This window comes from Urocitellus parryii, chromosome 4 (assembly GCF_045843805.1).
Source record: "Urocitellus parryii isolate mUroPar1 chromosome 4, mUroPar1.hap1, whole genome shotgun sequence".
Taxonomy (NCBI): Eukaryota; Metazoa; Chordata; class Mammalia; order Rodentia; family Sciuridae; genus Urocitellus; species Urocitellus parryii.
Window position 1 is genome coordinate 12,510,357 of NC_135534.1, and position 15,475 is coordinate 12,525,831.

The following is a 15,475-nucleotide window of genomic DNA, read 5'->3' on the forward strand; positions in this document are numbered from 1 at the left end:
AGGGAAGGACCTTCATGCGCAGTCTTGGATTCCGCGGGCACCTCCACCATGGCCCATCCCAAGCAGCTCTGTCTGTGGGGGAGGGGTGCCATGCGTTCTGCAGCCCCAGCGGGCAGCCTGGGTGCCCCTTGTCTCCTGCTCACACACCCAGGGGTGCTGGGGCACACGCAGATGGCTGGCAGTGCACACGCCCTGTATCACGTTCCCTCCCCCTTGGGGGTGAGACTGTCACGGTCAGAGTCGGGGGAGGAAGGTTGGGAGTTGGACCCCCACCAGACTGCAGACCAGTCTAGAGCTAGCCTCTCCATAGGGTGCACAACTGGGCCATGGACTTAAAAAGCACCTCGCAGTTCACCGTGGCTGAAAGAGATCTAGAGCCAAGGGGGAAATATGTATGAAGTAAAAATATTAGTGACAAATAAAAATTAGGTTTAGGAATGAAGAAGGGAGAAGATGGTGGTTGATACTGGCCTAGCAATGAAGCTAGGGTCAAGGTCATGGGAGGTTCAGGAAGTAAGGAGTCTTTCTTCTGCAGGGCCTCCTCCTGAGACTTGGAATAGGCACCTTCGACGTCTATCTCCGGCCATAATCAGGTACATCTTGGTACATGGGTTCAGGAGGAACGTTGTCAGGGCAGCTAGGTTTGGCAGGACCGGTGGTAGGGTTGGCAGGGCTGGTGGTAGGGTTGGCAGGGCTGGTGATAGGGTTGGCAGGGCTGGTAATAGGGTTGGCAGGGCTGGTGGCTGCGTTGACAGGGATGTCAGTAGTGTGGATGTGGCTGGCGGTCATGTTGGCTGTGTTGAAGCTGAATATGCTTGAACCTATTGTCATGTTCTGAAAGGCAAAGGACACAAGACCATCATCTTCTTCTGTAGTAAACGGTAAAATGGTCACTAATTCTTCCCCTTCCTGTTTCTATGCCTTGGTGGACCTTCTCTCACCGATGCTGGGCTTAGTCACAGGGCTTTCTTGGGACAGGGATGAGCATATTTTGCATGTTGTATAAGTGCTAGTAATTTGTGGAGAGAGGGAAGACTTATCAACTGCAAAACTGATTACAAAGCCAGGTAAATGGCTTTGGCCCAGGAAGATTAGCAAGTGTGACACAAGTGAGGACAAGAGAGCTTGCTGAGGGAGCTGCCATGTTTTACGACTCTGTGGAATGGTCACTCTGTGAAGGAGATCAGGCTGGCCTACCAGAGGATGAGATAGCCCGTGGATCAGAGAGGAACTGTTCCATCAAGGGCTCCGTACACAGGTCTTCCCACCTGGTAGCTGGCTACAGATGCAAGAGCGCGTCCATCTAAGACCAGCAGACGGACTCACTGATGATTGCCCAGATTGATTATATTCAGAATCAAGAGCTCAATAAATGGTTGCTTTTTTAAATCACTAAATTTTGGGGTCATTTGTTATGCAGCAAAGCTTAACCGATACGTTCTTTCTCAGGCCTCATTTGTCTGTCTTTGGTCATGTCTTGCTACTCTCCCTGCCCCCCGCCCCCCCCCCCCCAGGAGCACGCTCTGATTCCTAGGACACTGACCTCAAAGCGTCTCCAGCAGACAGCCTGGCACCCAAAATGCGAGACCACACATGTGAGGAAGAACTCCAAGAGGACAAAGGGCAGGAGACTACCCACATAGGCCTTCATGTTCACCTAGAGGCAGACAGGAATGGAAGCACTTTAGTCCTTCGGGTTGACTATCTAGGTGACACTCAGGGCTCACCTTAGACAAGTGCCACATGCCTCATATGGAAGGCCTGAGACTCTCTGCAGTGGTCTCTTGAGCAGATCCTCTGGGCACCCCTTCATGTACCTTCCTGTCCACTTAGTGGACCTTACCTGGTGCCCAACCGTCAGGACCTGCATTCTTTAAACTAATTGTTGGATTTTTGTCCCTTTGACATTATAAAGGACATTTACATATACAAATGGACCATCAGATGGAGACTCACAGAGGGCAGGGTCTGGAGGGTCCCAGGCTCTGTCCCTGTGGGGCTGGGGTGCACTACTCTCCTGCACATGGATGTGTTCTTGTTTGCTCGTCCCCCCCCCCCACGGACACCCCTGAACACCTCTCTTACAACACCTGCCTTTCTCTGCCTTGCGGCTTCCTCTGGCCTCCAGAGCCCACGCTGCTATTGGCACAGCAGGTCTGCAGCTCAGGAAAGAGGCCCCTGGAGGGCAGCCCTCTATTAATGACCATCAGTGTTCGGTGTATGAAGACCCCAGCTGCCTTGCCCCTTGGGTTCCTGTTTGCTTCTCTCCCAAATGAACGATATGTCTCAAAGTCGCATGAGAAGAACCCAGGCTGAGACGTGCCTCAACAAGCTCACAGACCAGGTGATTGGTGACAGGGGCTGTTGGGACAGACACCAATGAGGGTGATCTCGGCTCTGCTTGGCTCCTGGCTTCTGTGGCCTGATCCCTATGATGCTATATGGATGCTGTCCTTGGAAGGTGGCCATGGGGACTCAGAGCTTGAGGAGCTTCTGCCAAGAGGGAGGCCAGGACAGATCAAGAGACCCCATAGAACTCGGTGTCATTAGGATCATGTGCATCCCCAGTGGGGTGGGGGGGTCATGGAGATCATCCTGTGGTCCCCTCTACACTCCTCCTCTCTGTGGCAGAGAGGACTGGCCCCTTGCCTTAGGAAATTCCAAAGCCTCTGGGTGCCACTACACCAGCAGTCATTCATGACAGAGGTCACGATGCCCAATGACTGCTTTTAGGACCAGTAGATGTTGGCCTCTTGATTCCCCAGGACCACAACCCACTCTTGATGAGAACATCCTGTCCCACCCTGGGGACTCCAGAGGCAAATACCTGGCCTGGTTTGTGGCTTGCTGCATCCTCTAGATGCCACATTACATCAGCAGAGTCACTTCATCCTAAAGCCGGCTGGAGCCCTGTCCATAGGGAGCACCTCACCTGCACACAGGTCTGGATAGAGACCCTGGGCCCTGCCAGCCCTCCCTGCCTGCTCGGTTAGTCCCGAGGGAGGACAGGGTCACGGCTCACTGGGGAACAGTTATTCTCCCCCTTGCTCCTCAGGCCTGCTGAGTACTGTGTCAAAGTTACTGAGGTCCTTCCTGGGTCCCAGTGGCCCTATTTCTGCCCCCGCCACCTGTCTTCCAGCCTCATCACATGCCCGAGGGCCTCCCTTGGCCAGGAGACTGCTTTGCCCACGTGCAGGGCAGACAGGAAGCACCTGGGAATTGGTGGCCTCAGCAGCGGTTTTCAACCAGAGACTGAGTGGAGTTGGGAGCTCCTGCCCGCTCCCTCGCCCAGCGCAGGCCAGAACTGAGATGCCCACTCCTCACTCTGCCAGACCCCCACCAGGAGGGAGCTCCTGTGGTCACCTGCCTGACCACACCCTTCATCCTGGCTTCCTCCCGCCCTCCTTGCTCTTATCACGTCCCCCCTCCCCTGCTGCGGCTTCCTGGGTTCACCTCTGACAGAAATGCCCTGCACCTGAGTCTTGCTCCTGCATCTGCTTCTGCAGCCCACAAATAAGACAGGAAGCTAGCTTCAGCACCTCCTCTCCCAGTGACTGGCTGCCCCTCAGTAGGTTCCCGGGGCAGGTCATCTTGTGCATTCCATTGTGGATATGAGTGGCAGGTGCCCTGGCTGCAAACCTGAGCACTTGCTCCCTCTAAACAGGATGTAGGGTGGGTAAAAGAAGGGCTCAGCTGTCTGCTCCTCTCTGTCCTCTCTGTGAAGTGAGGTTTATGATGGTGGCCTCCACAGCCACAGAGTTTGGTGAGGGTCCATACTTGGTGGACACAGTGCTCATCTTACTAGGTTGGAATTGTGTTGGAATTCCCTCCTGCTCTGGAATCAACCTTGTGATCCCTCCTGTCCTTTGGCAGCATGGGCCCAGGCAGGTGGATTGCTCACCTCACTTTGAAAGGTCATATCTACAATGAAAATGGAGATGCCCGTCAGGGAGAAGACCGCACTGACCACGTTCATGGCGATGCTGCCGTTCACCTGGAGGACACAGAGGGAGACAACGTGAGCAGGGCCCAAAGCCCAGCATCTGGCAACATAGGGAGGTAGGAGAAAAGAGAAAAGTCTGTGCAGGAAAGAGGTAAGAAGCCAGTGGATTCCAAGCAGAGTGAGTGGGAGTTGTTCGGGAATCACTGTGCAGGTCCCCTTAGGACCGGGGCCCCCTTTGCTTGGCCAACACCTCACTAAGTAGAGGGACAGGAAATGAGGTTCGAAGACTGGGTTGGAAAGACACAAGGACAGGGCCCAGGTGCGCTGCAGGGAGCTGAGCAGGGATCCCAGGCTTGCCTTGGGAGGAGGGCGTGGGAGGGACGTGGCTCCTGAGGTGGAGGGCTGCAATCTGGGCTGGAGGGTGACAGGGGAAGGTTTTCAGGGCCAGAAAGTCTAACGGTCAATGTTAAGGGATCTGCTTCTCCGTGATGAGATGCTGACGTCCTGCAGTTGTTCACACCGACTCCTACTCACGCTGCCTCCCTGAGGGGTATGGGGAAGGAGACAGGGGCTGTGGGCCACATTTGGGCTGAGCCCGGGACAGCTGTGGGACATAGAGCCTGAAGCAGAGATGTCACTCAGATGTACACAGCAGAGCAAGGGGGTTAGGGGATGCCCAGGAATTGGCTCTAGACTCCCCAGAGTTTGGGGGACAGGGTTCAACCAATCTTGTTGGGACGTGAAGAAGCAGTGTGAGCTGAGCCGATGTCGGGGTATCTGGGGGGTGCTGGCTTTGGGAGGGATGCAGTAAGGAAGGCAGATGGGGGCAGTGGACATTTGTCTTGGGGAAGGAGATTGGTGTCTGGGGACACTGCAGTGAGATCAGCCAGCCCCTCAGCCTACTGTCCTCTTCACATGGCGGGAGACAGATCCGAGGCCTGCAGAGGGGAGAAGGGGTTAAGGGGAAGGAGGGCTTGGGGCAGGGGTGAAGGGGGCCACCATGGAGCCCTGCACTCATTCCCAAGCTTCTTAGAGGCCACAACAAACTCAACACATGAGCAGATGTTTTTCTGGATGTTGAATGACACCCCAAAGGCCCCAGGGAATGCTATGCCCTGTGCCCTGTGGCTGGGACTCCACGTTGTTCAAAGCAGACTTCCCAGGTCCAGCCAAAGAGGAAGACAGGAAGTGCCAGGGAGGCGGCTGCCAGGCACCATCCCCTGTGGCCCAGGCCTGGCTTCCTGCTTGACGCAGAGCCCCCCGCAGGCACCGCTCTGCAAACTCTCACGGGTTTCCCAAATAGCCAAGTGGTTTTTAGCAACTGAATTCTTGTGATAACTGGAAGCACAGGTTTGGAATCAGCGCTCTAGGTCCAAGTCCCAGCTGTGCCCTGTATTCAGTGTGTGACTTCACATAAGACCTGTGACCTCTCTGGGCCTCAGTTTCCTCATCTACAATACAGGGACGACAGAACTTCCTAGAGTCGTGCAGACTGAATGGAGTGAGGTGGGTGAAGGTTCTGAATGGAGTGCTGGTTCACAGCGCGACTCTGGGATCGGTTTCCCATGATTAGAAGAAGAAAATGCTAACACTCAGGGGTCACCAAAGAAGGCATCAGAACTTACCACACATGGGCTGGGGTCCTTCTCAGCCAATACAGACAGGGATCCAGAGGCAATGTACTATGCAGACAAAAAAGAAGGATACGTTTGGCAGAATGTTAAAAATGACAACCATCCATTCAGAGGTGGATCTTCCCTAAGTCTGAAAGTTCTACACATTTTGTTCCAGAAAAATATGCAAACTGTTTACTTCTTTCCAACATTTTCCCCATCCCAGTGGACGTGCCCAGCGTACTGAGTGCTGCGATGCTCTGACCCCTGTGAGCCGAGTCTAAAGCCTCCCTTCCTCTGGCAGTCTGAATCTTGTTCCAGGGTGCTCTGTCTCATTATCATCACCTTCTAACAGGTTCTCCTTGAAGATGTTGCCTGGGCATGTCACTGCTCACTTATTGCTCACTCTGCCTAACATGGACTGGATCTTGGACAACCAAAGTCAGGTTGGTGTGGTAGACAGAGCCTTGGTCACAAGGTCACAAGCCTGCTCTACTTCTGTGACTGGTCACCTCACTGTGCTCCAGGACCCAGCTTGAGAGTCCCAAGTAGCACTCCATGATGCAAGGCAGGTGATGGGCATGGAACACTCGAGGCTGGACTCTAAGCTCAGTATAATTAGAAGAGGCTGAAGTAGGTGCCTGGACTCAGCTCCTTCTTCCAGAACTTTCTGTCTATGAAGATGTGATGGTAGCATCTAACCTCTCCAAACCTCAGTCTCATTATCTAGACAATGGACATGGATAACGATCCCTGCCCTGTCTACCTCCAAGTGGGACATGTTATTCAAGTGGGAGAATTAGAATGGTATTCTCAGTGGGGAGGACAGGGAGATTTCCAGGGCATCCTGGGCTCTCTTAAAGCTTCTCCTCCAAGAACTCACTTCCTGTGCCACTGTGGGAGGCTAGAAGGCAGCAGGGATAGAGCATAAAGTTGGGCCTGGCTTGGGAGCCTGCAGCAGGGCTCTGGCAGAGGACAGGAGCATGGGGCGGCCTTGATCATCCCGCCATGTGCTGATTGCAGCCCTCGGCCTTCTGGGACTTTCCTCACAGGGGGACTTCATTGTGTTCCAGTGGTTTCTCCAAGAGACACTTATTCCTGTCACTGCTGTACAGACTTGGGCTTGCAGCTTGGGTCAAGGTTATGAGTGTGCAGTCGTTGCTGACACCTTTGGTCTTGTCAGTCCACAGAAAGTGAGAGCCAGGATGTTTGAGAGGGAGACTTCATGCCTGCTCTTCTGACATCAGTGCTGTGACAGGACTTAAATCCTAAAATCCCCCCGGAAATGGCTTGCTGTTTGCACTCAAAACTGGTTCTGCATGTTGATACATATGCACATATTTCTGGAACAAAGTCTATCTTTAATATTCTTTTAGGCTACAACAATACAGACCAGATGTTCTGGACAGGCACTTGGCCAGCAAGGCACCTCCACCACTGAGCCAAGCCAATTGTTGCCTTGGCTCTCGAAACCAGTGAACTTTGTGTCCAAGCCACCTATGTGGATTTCTCTCGTTTTGCTCATAAAACTTGCCTTTGCCTCAATCTCCTTGACTCTGCCCACAGTTTGCTTTGGGCTGAGTGTCCCCACTGCAATGCTCTTCGGTACCCAGATATTGTCACTATTCTTTGGCAAACTTCTCTCTGGCAGTGCCATTGCTACAGGTAACAGGTGAGTGCAGAGTCTGGCTGACCCAGTGTTATGTCCTGGGGGCACTGTTGAGCATTCTATTTGTCCGTAGGGAAATATATATGCTATCTACCTGATCTGAGTGTTTCTTTATGAATTTGTGTTTTGCATATAAGTCTTTCTAGGCCACTATATTTGAATTTTTAGTCAATTCAGTGTCAGTAGTAGCATTCAATCGGTGGCAATCAAATAGGTTTGTCAAACAAATTTAAAAATGCCAAGTCTTAAAATAACCCAGTGGATTAAAGAAACTACTGGACATATCTGATGATCTGTGACAGTGCTGAAAACCATGCCACCAAAGTCCCCTGCAGTTCAGGAAGGATGTCCTGGGAATAGAATAGTGGCACAGATAAGAGATCTCTGTGAATTTCTGTTGAAGCCTCTTCCATTCCTGTATGTGTAAAAAAGACTTTCTATTTATGTTACCTTTAAAAAATAGTGCTGGGGATCAAACCCAGGACCTTCTACATGCGAGGCCAGCCCTTTACTACAGAACAACAGACCAGTCCTCTATTCTATTGACGAGATGATTGAGATGCTGTATGAGAAATGGTTATAACTGGCCACTGCTCTAAGAACGTGTTTTGTCTGATGCTTGTACGTTGGAAAGGAGCTTTGAACTGGATGATCTGAAATCCTAAAAATGATAAGCTAGTGCCAGACAGTTGCATCTAAAATAGCCGAAATGGGTACTAGCCTGTATGATAAGACAAGAAAACGAAAACCATGAACAGATTGAGCATGAAGAACTAACAGGGTGATTTTTAGTACATATCATAGTCTACACAGAAATCCCAAAAGATTCTAGAAGCAAATCACTAGAATTAATAAGAAAGTTTAGTAATTTCACTGGATGTGAGATCAATATGTAAAAGTCAATTGCATGTTAATATACTACCAAGAGTTGTTTGAAATGAAGAAAAAATTACAGAACAATGTAATAAAGATATGAAAAATTTTAATGTAAAAATTAACCAGTGTTGAAAGATATTAAATTCTGATGCCTATTCATAGATCAGAAGAATAAATACCAGCAAAACATGAATTCATTCTATGCTGATCTGTGGCTTCAGAATAAATTCAATTGACCTGATTTGATCAGCACAAAGTCTATATGTACCAAATTATCGCATTGTATCTCTTAAATTTGTGCTGTTAAAATAACACAGTCAATAAAAATATCTATCAAAGTATATTGCAGCCTAAAAAAAAGCCACTTGGAAGAATCGGAAGAAAATTTTTAGTAGAATGTTTCTTGGAACATGAAATATAGATGGATGATCAAAAGCTAACATTAGTTTTGGCTCCCCTGGCTAAAAAGGAAAACAAATTCCAGGAAATTTTAGATATAAAGATTTAGCCTAAAGACATAGTAATCAATACAGTGTAATATAGAATTACAAAGACAGATCAAGCAACGTGGAACAGGAGAGAGGTCTCAGAAGCAGACCCACACATATTCATATGTGACATATGATATTTGGCTTTTTAGGTCAGCAGACAAAGGAGAGCCTAGGACAATTACTAATTCACAGAGACAAAAAAAAATCAAAATTGGACATTAACATAACATAACCAGAGTCAATCCCTAATAAATTAAGGATTTAAGTGTAAAAGTAAACTTTAAACAAATTCAGAGGAAAACATAGAAGAACCTCTTTATGACCTAGGACAGGAAAAGATTACCTCGACAAGACACTAAAAGCACAGAACACAAAAATTTTGACAAATTAGGACACATTCAGATTAAGATATTGTGTCCATCAGGAGATACCATAAAGAAAGGATTAGTTAAAAATCAAAGGATCAGTCAAAAAACTGGAAGATTATTATTATCAATAAAGAAGAAGCATGAATTTACAAAGAATCCCAATGAATCAAGGAGAAAAAGACAAACAACCCAAAAGAAAATAAGAAAAAAGAAAAAGAAAATTGGCATGTTGGAAGAGAAGGGAAAACTGAATGTTCAATAATGAAAAGATGCTCAAAGCGTTGATAATTAGATGGAAATTCAAATTTCCCACCAGACTGGCAGAAGTTTTAACGTTTGCCCTGGTTTTAATTGCCCTGATTTCCACAAATCTCATTGGGCTCTGGGGCAATATCTCAAGGCACATCTGGGACCACTTACAGTGTGCTAACACAGGAAGTCCTGCCCACGTGCAACACACAACCAATTACAGTGGCACGGTTTGCACTGCCCAGAACTGAGAACAACCTAGACATTTGTTGACAAGAAAATGGACAAGTAAATTGTAGCATATTCATGCAGCAGATCAGGATCCATCAGTGCAACATGAACTATGGCTGCTTGTAGCACAGACAAATCTCCAAAACAGAGTATACAGTGGGACAGAGCGAGCTGCGTGAAGATGCAGCACGCTTCATTCACATGGCTTTATACCCGTGCGAAGGCACGCCGTGTGGGTGCATGTGGCTGGACCACAAAGAACGGGAATGAGAAACACAAAATGGAGAATAGGGGCCACTTCTAGAAGCAGGGAGCGGATACTCTTGGGGTTTTAAAACTTGGTGATGCCTCGGGTTTTGAGTTAGGTCATGGAAACCTATCTCTTCATTTTAAAAAAATTTTAATTTTTATTCCCTTTAGACACACAATCCTAAAACTCATTCCAGCCACCTTTGAGTGTGCAGTTCACCAGCACTGTGCAGCAGCAACACCACCATCCACACCCAGATCCCTTTCCTTGTCCCACACTGAACCGTCCCCATTCAATACCACCTCCCCATTGGATAGCCTCTGGAAACCACCGGGCTACCTCTCTCCCTATGCATCTGACTCATCTAGGTGCCTCACACAAGTAGAATTACTCAACATGGGTGTCCATTTCTCTGTTAATTAACTTCTTCAGTTCCATATTCTTAGTGGCCTGTCAGCAGAAAGGCTTCCCCTCTGCCTGGTGAGGTGCCAGTGGTTTTGGAAAAGACTCTGGTTTGCAGTATTTGCTGATTTCTTTGGTGCAGAACAGCGGATCATTTGATGACAAATAGCTCGGCAACCAGTTTACCTAATTCCTGACAATTTTACAGTCAGCTGCCGTGACTGGCTGGCAGGTGCTCTCGACTGGATATGCTCTGATTTACCTATGAGATGTTTCCTAGAAAGATCCCTGAGGAAGTGCAGTGGAGAAGGCATAAAGCAATAAAGGTTTGTGTCCCAAATGTGCCCTGGAGGCAGGGGCTGCTGCTGGGCAGGTGTGAATTGGATGCTGACCTTTTGCTACACCTGTATGTAGAAGTGGAGGGCTGGCTCTTGGCTCTGAACAGTGAGTGGAAATTCCTGCTCTTTCTTTATGTTCTCCTTGCCCCCCTTGGGTGACCCAGGAAGGAGGCTTTGTACTCACGGATAATCCTCCCCAGAACAGATACCCTGACATTCCAGTCACAGAACGATTGGAATACAGCAGAGGGTTGATCCCAGAGAAAATGTGCATCAGGCCAATGATGATCTGGATGGCCTAGGAGGAGACCAGAGGATGGTGAGAGGCAGAGCTGGGGGCCACGGGCTGCCACGCTGCTCTTCCAGCCACGCTGATGCTCCAGAATGACTCGAGGGATGGATGGTAGGTGTTGGGGCTCCCCCAGACTACCCTACCCTCTCTGTGCCCAGGTTTCTTTCCTCCTAAGATGGGCTCTCAGAAGCTGGCCTGCAGGGCTCGTGCGAGACTGCAGTGCACATGAAGCTCGTTGGCCAGTTCCTGCAGGGAGGTGTGTGGAAGCCCTACACGGACACTTTCCCACACCCGAATTCTCTTTTCGGCCATTCCCATGACTAGCCAGTTTCCCTTGGCAATGGATGCCCTGGGAGACCTCCTGTCCCTCTTATCCTTCCTTCTTTTCTAACCTTCTCTTACGGATCACCTAAACCTTTTCTGATGACCCATCAGAATGGATCCCCTCCTATTTGGGCTCCCACGGCATGGATATTCCTGAGAGGTGGGAGGTGGCTCTGGACGTCTCTGGGCCTCAGTTTCCTCAAGGGTCAAATGACCAGGGTTGAGCAGATGCGTCCCACTCTCCTGGCCCATGTGTCTATGAGTTGGTGACAGATGTGCATTTCACACGATCGTCCCTTCACAAGACAATGTGCTTGATTTTTGTCTGTGTTCTCATTAGGTCTGTATTTCAGAAGCCTGGCATAATTTTCGCATTAAAAATGAAATTCAGTCCATGAAAGACAGCCCACATTTTTAGCTTTCACTGTGGCTGACCAGGATCCCCGGGCATTTGCTGACTCAATTCTGTTTTGAGAAATTTTCAAATTCTTCCAAAATATCTTAAAATCACTGGAAGCCAAAATGAACAAGGATTTATCCTGTATTAATTAATAATGAGAGTAATCATGTTACAAAATCCCAATCACTGTGCAATATCATAGGCTAGCTCTACCTTTTGAAGGGTCCACACACATGTCTAATCTCACTTGATGCTCACAACCAGCATTTGTTTTCTTGACACTGTTTTATGGAACTTAGTCTAAGATTGATTTTGATAAGTTTTGTCATTGGTAAAACCCACATTTCTATTCCTGAAGGATCAATGAGGAGGGATAGATTGGGGTGTGTGCTAGTCTGTTTTCTGTTGCTCCAACGGAATACCTGAGTCTGGGTAATATGCAGAGAAAAGATGATTATTTTTCACAGTATGGAGGCTAAAAGCTTAAATTGCATGATTCAGGATCTGGTGAGTCCCCCCTGGCTGTGTCACATTGAGGCAGATGGCATCATGGTGGGAGCTCATGCCAGAAAGAGAGAAACCAGAGAGGATGGGGAAGGGCCACTCTTGCCATTTTGATCAGAACCCGCTCCTGACATCTAATCAGAAGCCCCACGGGGACTATGCTATTCTCTTCTGAACCCAATGACCCAAGCACTTCCCCTGTGCCACACTTCTTACAGTTCCTCATCAGCTCTCAACATCGCCCTGCTGGTGGGAACACAGTGTCCAGCACATGGGCACCTGGGGGGCCTGCGCTAACCATACCCACCCACAGGGGGGTTCGTGAGTCAGCCTCTTCCCGACCTGTGCTTGCTCTCTGGCTTCCTGGCCTTCCAACCTCACACAGAAGCTCTCTGGGCGCCCAGGATGAGCGGTGCATGCATCCTCTGGCCACGCCAGAAGCTGTTATAATTGCAGTAGCTGCCACGGAGTGAAGACCCTCCTTGGTCTTTGAGGGTGGTGTCCTGGTCAGCTCTGAGTCCCTGTCACACGGTGAGTGTGTACAGACTGAGGATCTGTTATAAGCCAGTCCCCTTGCTAGGAACTGGCTGGGCCGCCAGTCCGCCACAGGACTGATCTGGCTTCTGCCTCAAGAGGAGGATGACCGGAGCTTTTCCAGGGGCCAGATGAGGCTGGCGGAGGCAGGTCAGGGTCAGGATCCCTTTGGTTGAGGAGGGGATCACAGAGCCTCAGGGCCTGAAGGGATTTAAGAGAGGATCTCACTAGATCTGCTCCCTTTAGCGATGAGAAAATTGAGGCCCAGAGAGGGAAGGATGTGCCCGAGTCTGCCCAGCCTCCAGCCAGCCCCGAAACCCGGATCACATGACTTCCTGGTCGATGGTCTTTTGAGTGAAACTGATGTGGACCTTTGGCCCTGACAACTAGGAAGGGGATGGTTAACCAACTTTACAGCCTCCCTAAAGACCAGGGAACTGGTGGAGAGAGGGAGGGAGATGGGGAGGGGGACTGCTGTCTGTGGGACCTCCCGGGTCCAGCCTCCAGAAACTGTCACCTGCTTTTTTCTTTGCTCTCCAGATCTTCACCTTCCTCATCTAACTGCACCAGACAGAAGTGGCCTTATGAAGTGACCCAAGCAGAAGAAAAGACATTGCACTTACCCCTAATGTTCTGACCTCATCATTGATGAATTTCTTGGGATCAAATGCAGGAAATGATGCAAATGACATGTTCCATGCCATGTTCGACGGGGACTGGCCTGAGGTGGGGGTCAGCCCGGGGATGGCGATGGCAGGATTCTCAGGGTCTCCAGGCAGGGTCTGGACACGGGCTGTTCCCAGTGGGTACTGGGTCACTCCAGGCGAAGTCTGCAAACCGGGCCCTCCTGCTGGAGGCTGGAGCACAGTGAGCTGGCCCTGTGCACCGGTCACCCCCGCTGCATTCTGGTACACTAGGAATGGCTGCGCTAAGTTTGTTCTTCCTGTATCACACTGGACCACTGTCATGGAGGGTGGGTAAGTGGTGAACCCTGAAGGTTGCTTGTGGCTTTCTGAAGTCACCGGATACCGGGGCTGGATGACATGGACACTTGTTGGGGCATGAGCACTGGGCACATTGCTGGTTCCACTCTCCAGTGTGGACATGGTGTGCAGCTGCCACAGAACACACAAGAAGGTGCATTTTCCTCCTCTGACAAAATGCATGACCCATCTGTTCTCATTCTTATGTTCAGCTTCATTCTCATTAAAATGGAAACCACCTACCACGCTGCTCTACCCAATAAGCTACTTTCCTTCCTGGGAGTCCATGTTCTAGGGACATTCTATTTTCTGTATGTGGGGGTGGATTTGGAGACTAGGTCTCCTGGCTGCTTAGCTCCTGTCGACCCTGGGTACCTTTTGGCTGGTGGTTTTGTTCAGGCCTCTGCTTACCTTGAGTGTGCAGAATGGGCACAGGCCCTCCTGCCCCTTACCCTGGCCACTGTGGGTGGCTCTGGGGATGCACAGCTGACCTTGAATGGCTGATAGTTCCTTTCTCCTGGGGACTTGGGATTGCACTTGAGGACTATTGTGAGATTGTGATACAGAGCTGGAGGGTCAAGCACATGTCATGCGCAGTGGGGAAGAGATAGCCCTTCAGAGTAAGGAGAATGAGGACCACGGATGGAGGGAGCAGGAGGGGAGACTTTGATTGTGCCCTTTTAATTTCTGGTTCAAGGTTCTCATCAGCCCCACCTACTTTCGCTCTTGGAGTCTATGAGCAGCTAGCTAGCTCTTGGGTTTAATTCAGCTAGTTTATGGATGGTTCCTTAACACTCATTGGCTTTAGAAAGAAAAGGCAGACTGTCTTTCCCAGGCTCCATGTACCCTTGCCACCCAGGGGGACAGTGGACCAGGTGGCCTGGGAATGCCCATCTTGTCCCCTCTTCCTGAGGGTTGTCCACCTGGTGTTGGGATCAGGACCACAGAGACGCTTTGTTGAATTCTGTTGGTCTGTGTTTAACTGATGAATTTCTTGGGATCAAATGCAGGAAATGATGCCAATGACATGTTCCGTGCCATGTTCTGGGGTCCTAGAGGGTCTGAGAATGGCCAAACCCTGAATCACACGCAGTTTCAATTGATTTCTGAGTAGAGGAGGCAGTTGAGAAAAGCGTGAATGTAGTCCTGGGTTGACCTCAGATAACGGGGATCTGGAGAAGCTCTAAACTCTTGTGCTGCTCAGCTCAGCTCAGCAAGCTTGCAAAGGGCACAGGCCGATGTGTGGCCTCCTGAGACCCTTGAAGCAGCACTAGGTGGGACGAGATCCCATGCAGAGCAGGGGAAGGTAGCTTGTGTGATTCACCTGGGGCTGTTGGTTGTTTTGGTTGCTGGGCTTGTGTCACCAAAATTGTATGCTCCTTGCTGGCAGAAAACCACCTCTCTGGTACCAAATGCTGCAGACCTGATCCAGCCATAAGTGCTCAGGAGGCTCCTGCCCTTTCTACACCAGCCATAAAGATAAAGTGAACCCATCCTAGAGCCCAGAGTCCCAGCTGCTGACAGAGTGAGAAACACTGTGAATTGCCCACAGCCAACTTGGGTTTGGGGCTGACTGAAGGATTGATAGTGTTTAATGTTTAATCGTCTAGAAAATAAAGGCGCAGACAGCATGGGGACTACGAGATCAGATAGCCCTGGGGTCATTTCTCAGTTTCTCCATTTAATTGTTTCATGACCTTGAGCCCGTGGCATAGCTCTCACTCTCCTATCTATGAAGCAGAGATGATAAGAAGTTCTCGGCCTCTTATCATGGGTGCTTGCAGCACAGAGCCTGGCCCAGGGGAAACACCCACTTTATACTCGTTCTCTGTTGAAGTAGAGAGACCGTCCACAACAGAAGGCCCCCTGTTTTGAACATTTTTCCTAATTAACCCCAAAGTATTTTGTTTGCAATACTTACAGTAGGGGATCTCAAAATGTGGTCTCCAGGCCAGCAGGTTCAGGATCACCAGGGAACTTGCTAGAAATGTGAATTCTCGGTCCACTC

General features: G+C 49.7%; 1 protein-coding gene across 1 annotated transcript; it reads right to left on the bottom strand.

Annotated features, from left to right (window-relative positions):
• Window positions 1–573: 573 nt before the first annotated feature.
• Ms4a18 (membrane spanning 4-domains A18) lies at window positions 574–13,590 on the bottom strand. The gene is made up of 6 exons (XM_077797198.1): window positions 13,108–13,590; window positions 10,615–10,728; window positions 5,569–5,625; window positions 3,881–3,994; window positions 1,544–1,657; window positions 574–834 (listed from the first exon to the last, which is right to left on the bottom strand). The coding sequence occupies exons 1-6, from the start codon at window positions 13,588–13,590 to the stop codon at window positions 574–576; spliced, it is 1,143 nt and encodes a 380-aa protein (XP_077653324.1).
• Between the last annotated feature and the right edge of the window lie 1,885 nt (window positions 13,591–15,475).

Bases quoted from the DNA above. Each gene is read 5' to 3' on its own strand.
- Ms4a18 (XM_077797198.1), bottom strand. From the start codon at position 13,590: ATGTCCACACTGGAGAGTGGAACCAGCAATGTGCCCAGTGCTCATGCC. The intron at 1,658-3,880 runs GCCCATGCTGCC...GTCTGCCTCTAG, and splicing joins TGAGCAATCCACCTGCCTGG to GTGAACATGAAGGCCTATGT. The intron at 835-1,543 runs GTCAGTGTCCTA...TTTGCCTTTCAG, and splicing joins TCTGCTGGAGACGCTTTGAG to AACATGACAATAGGTTCAAG.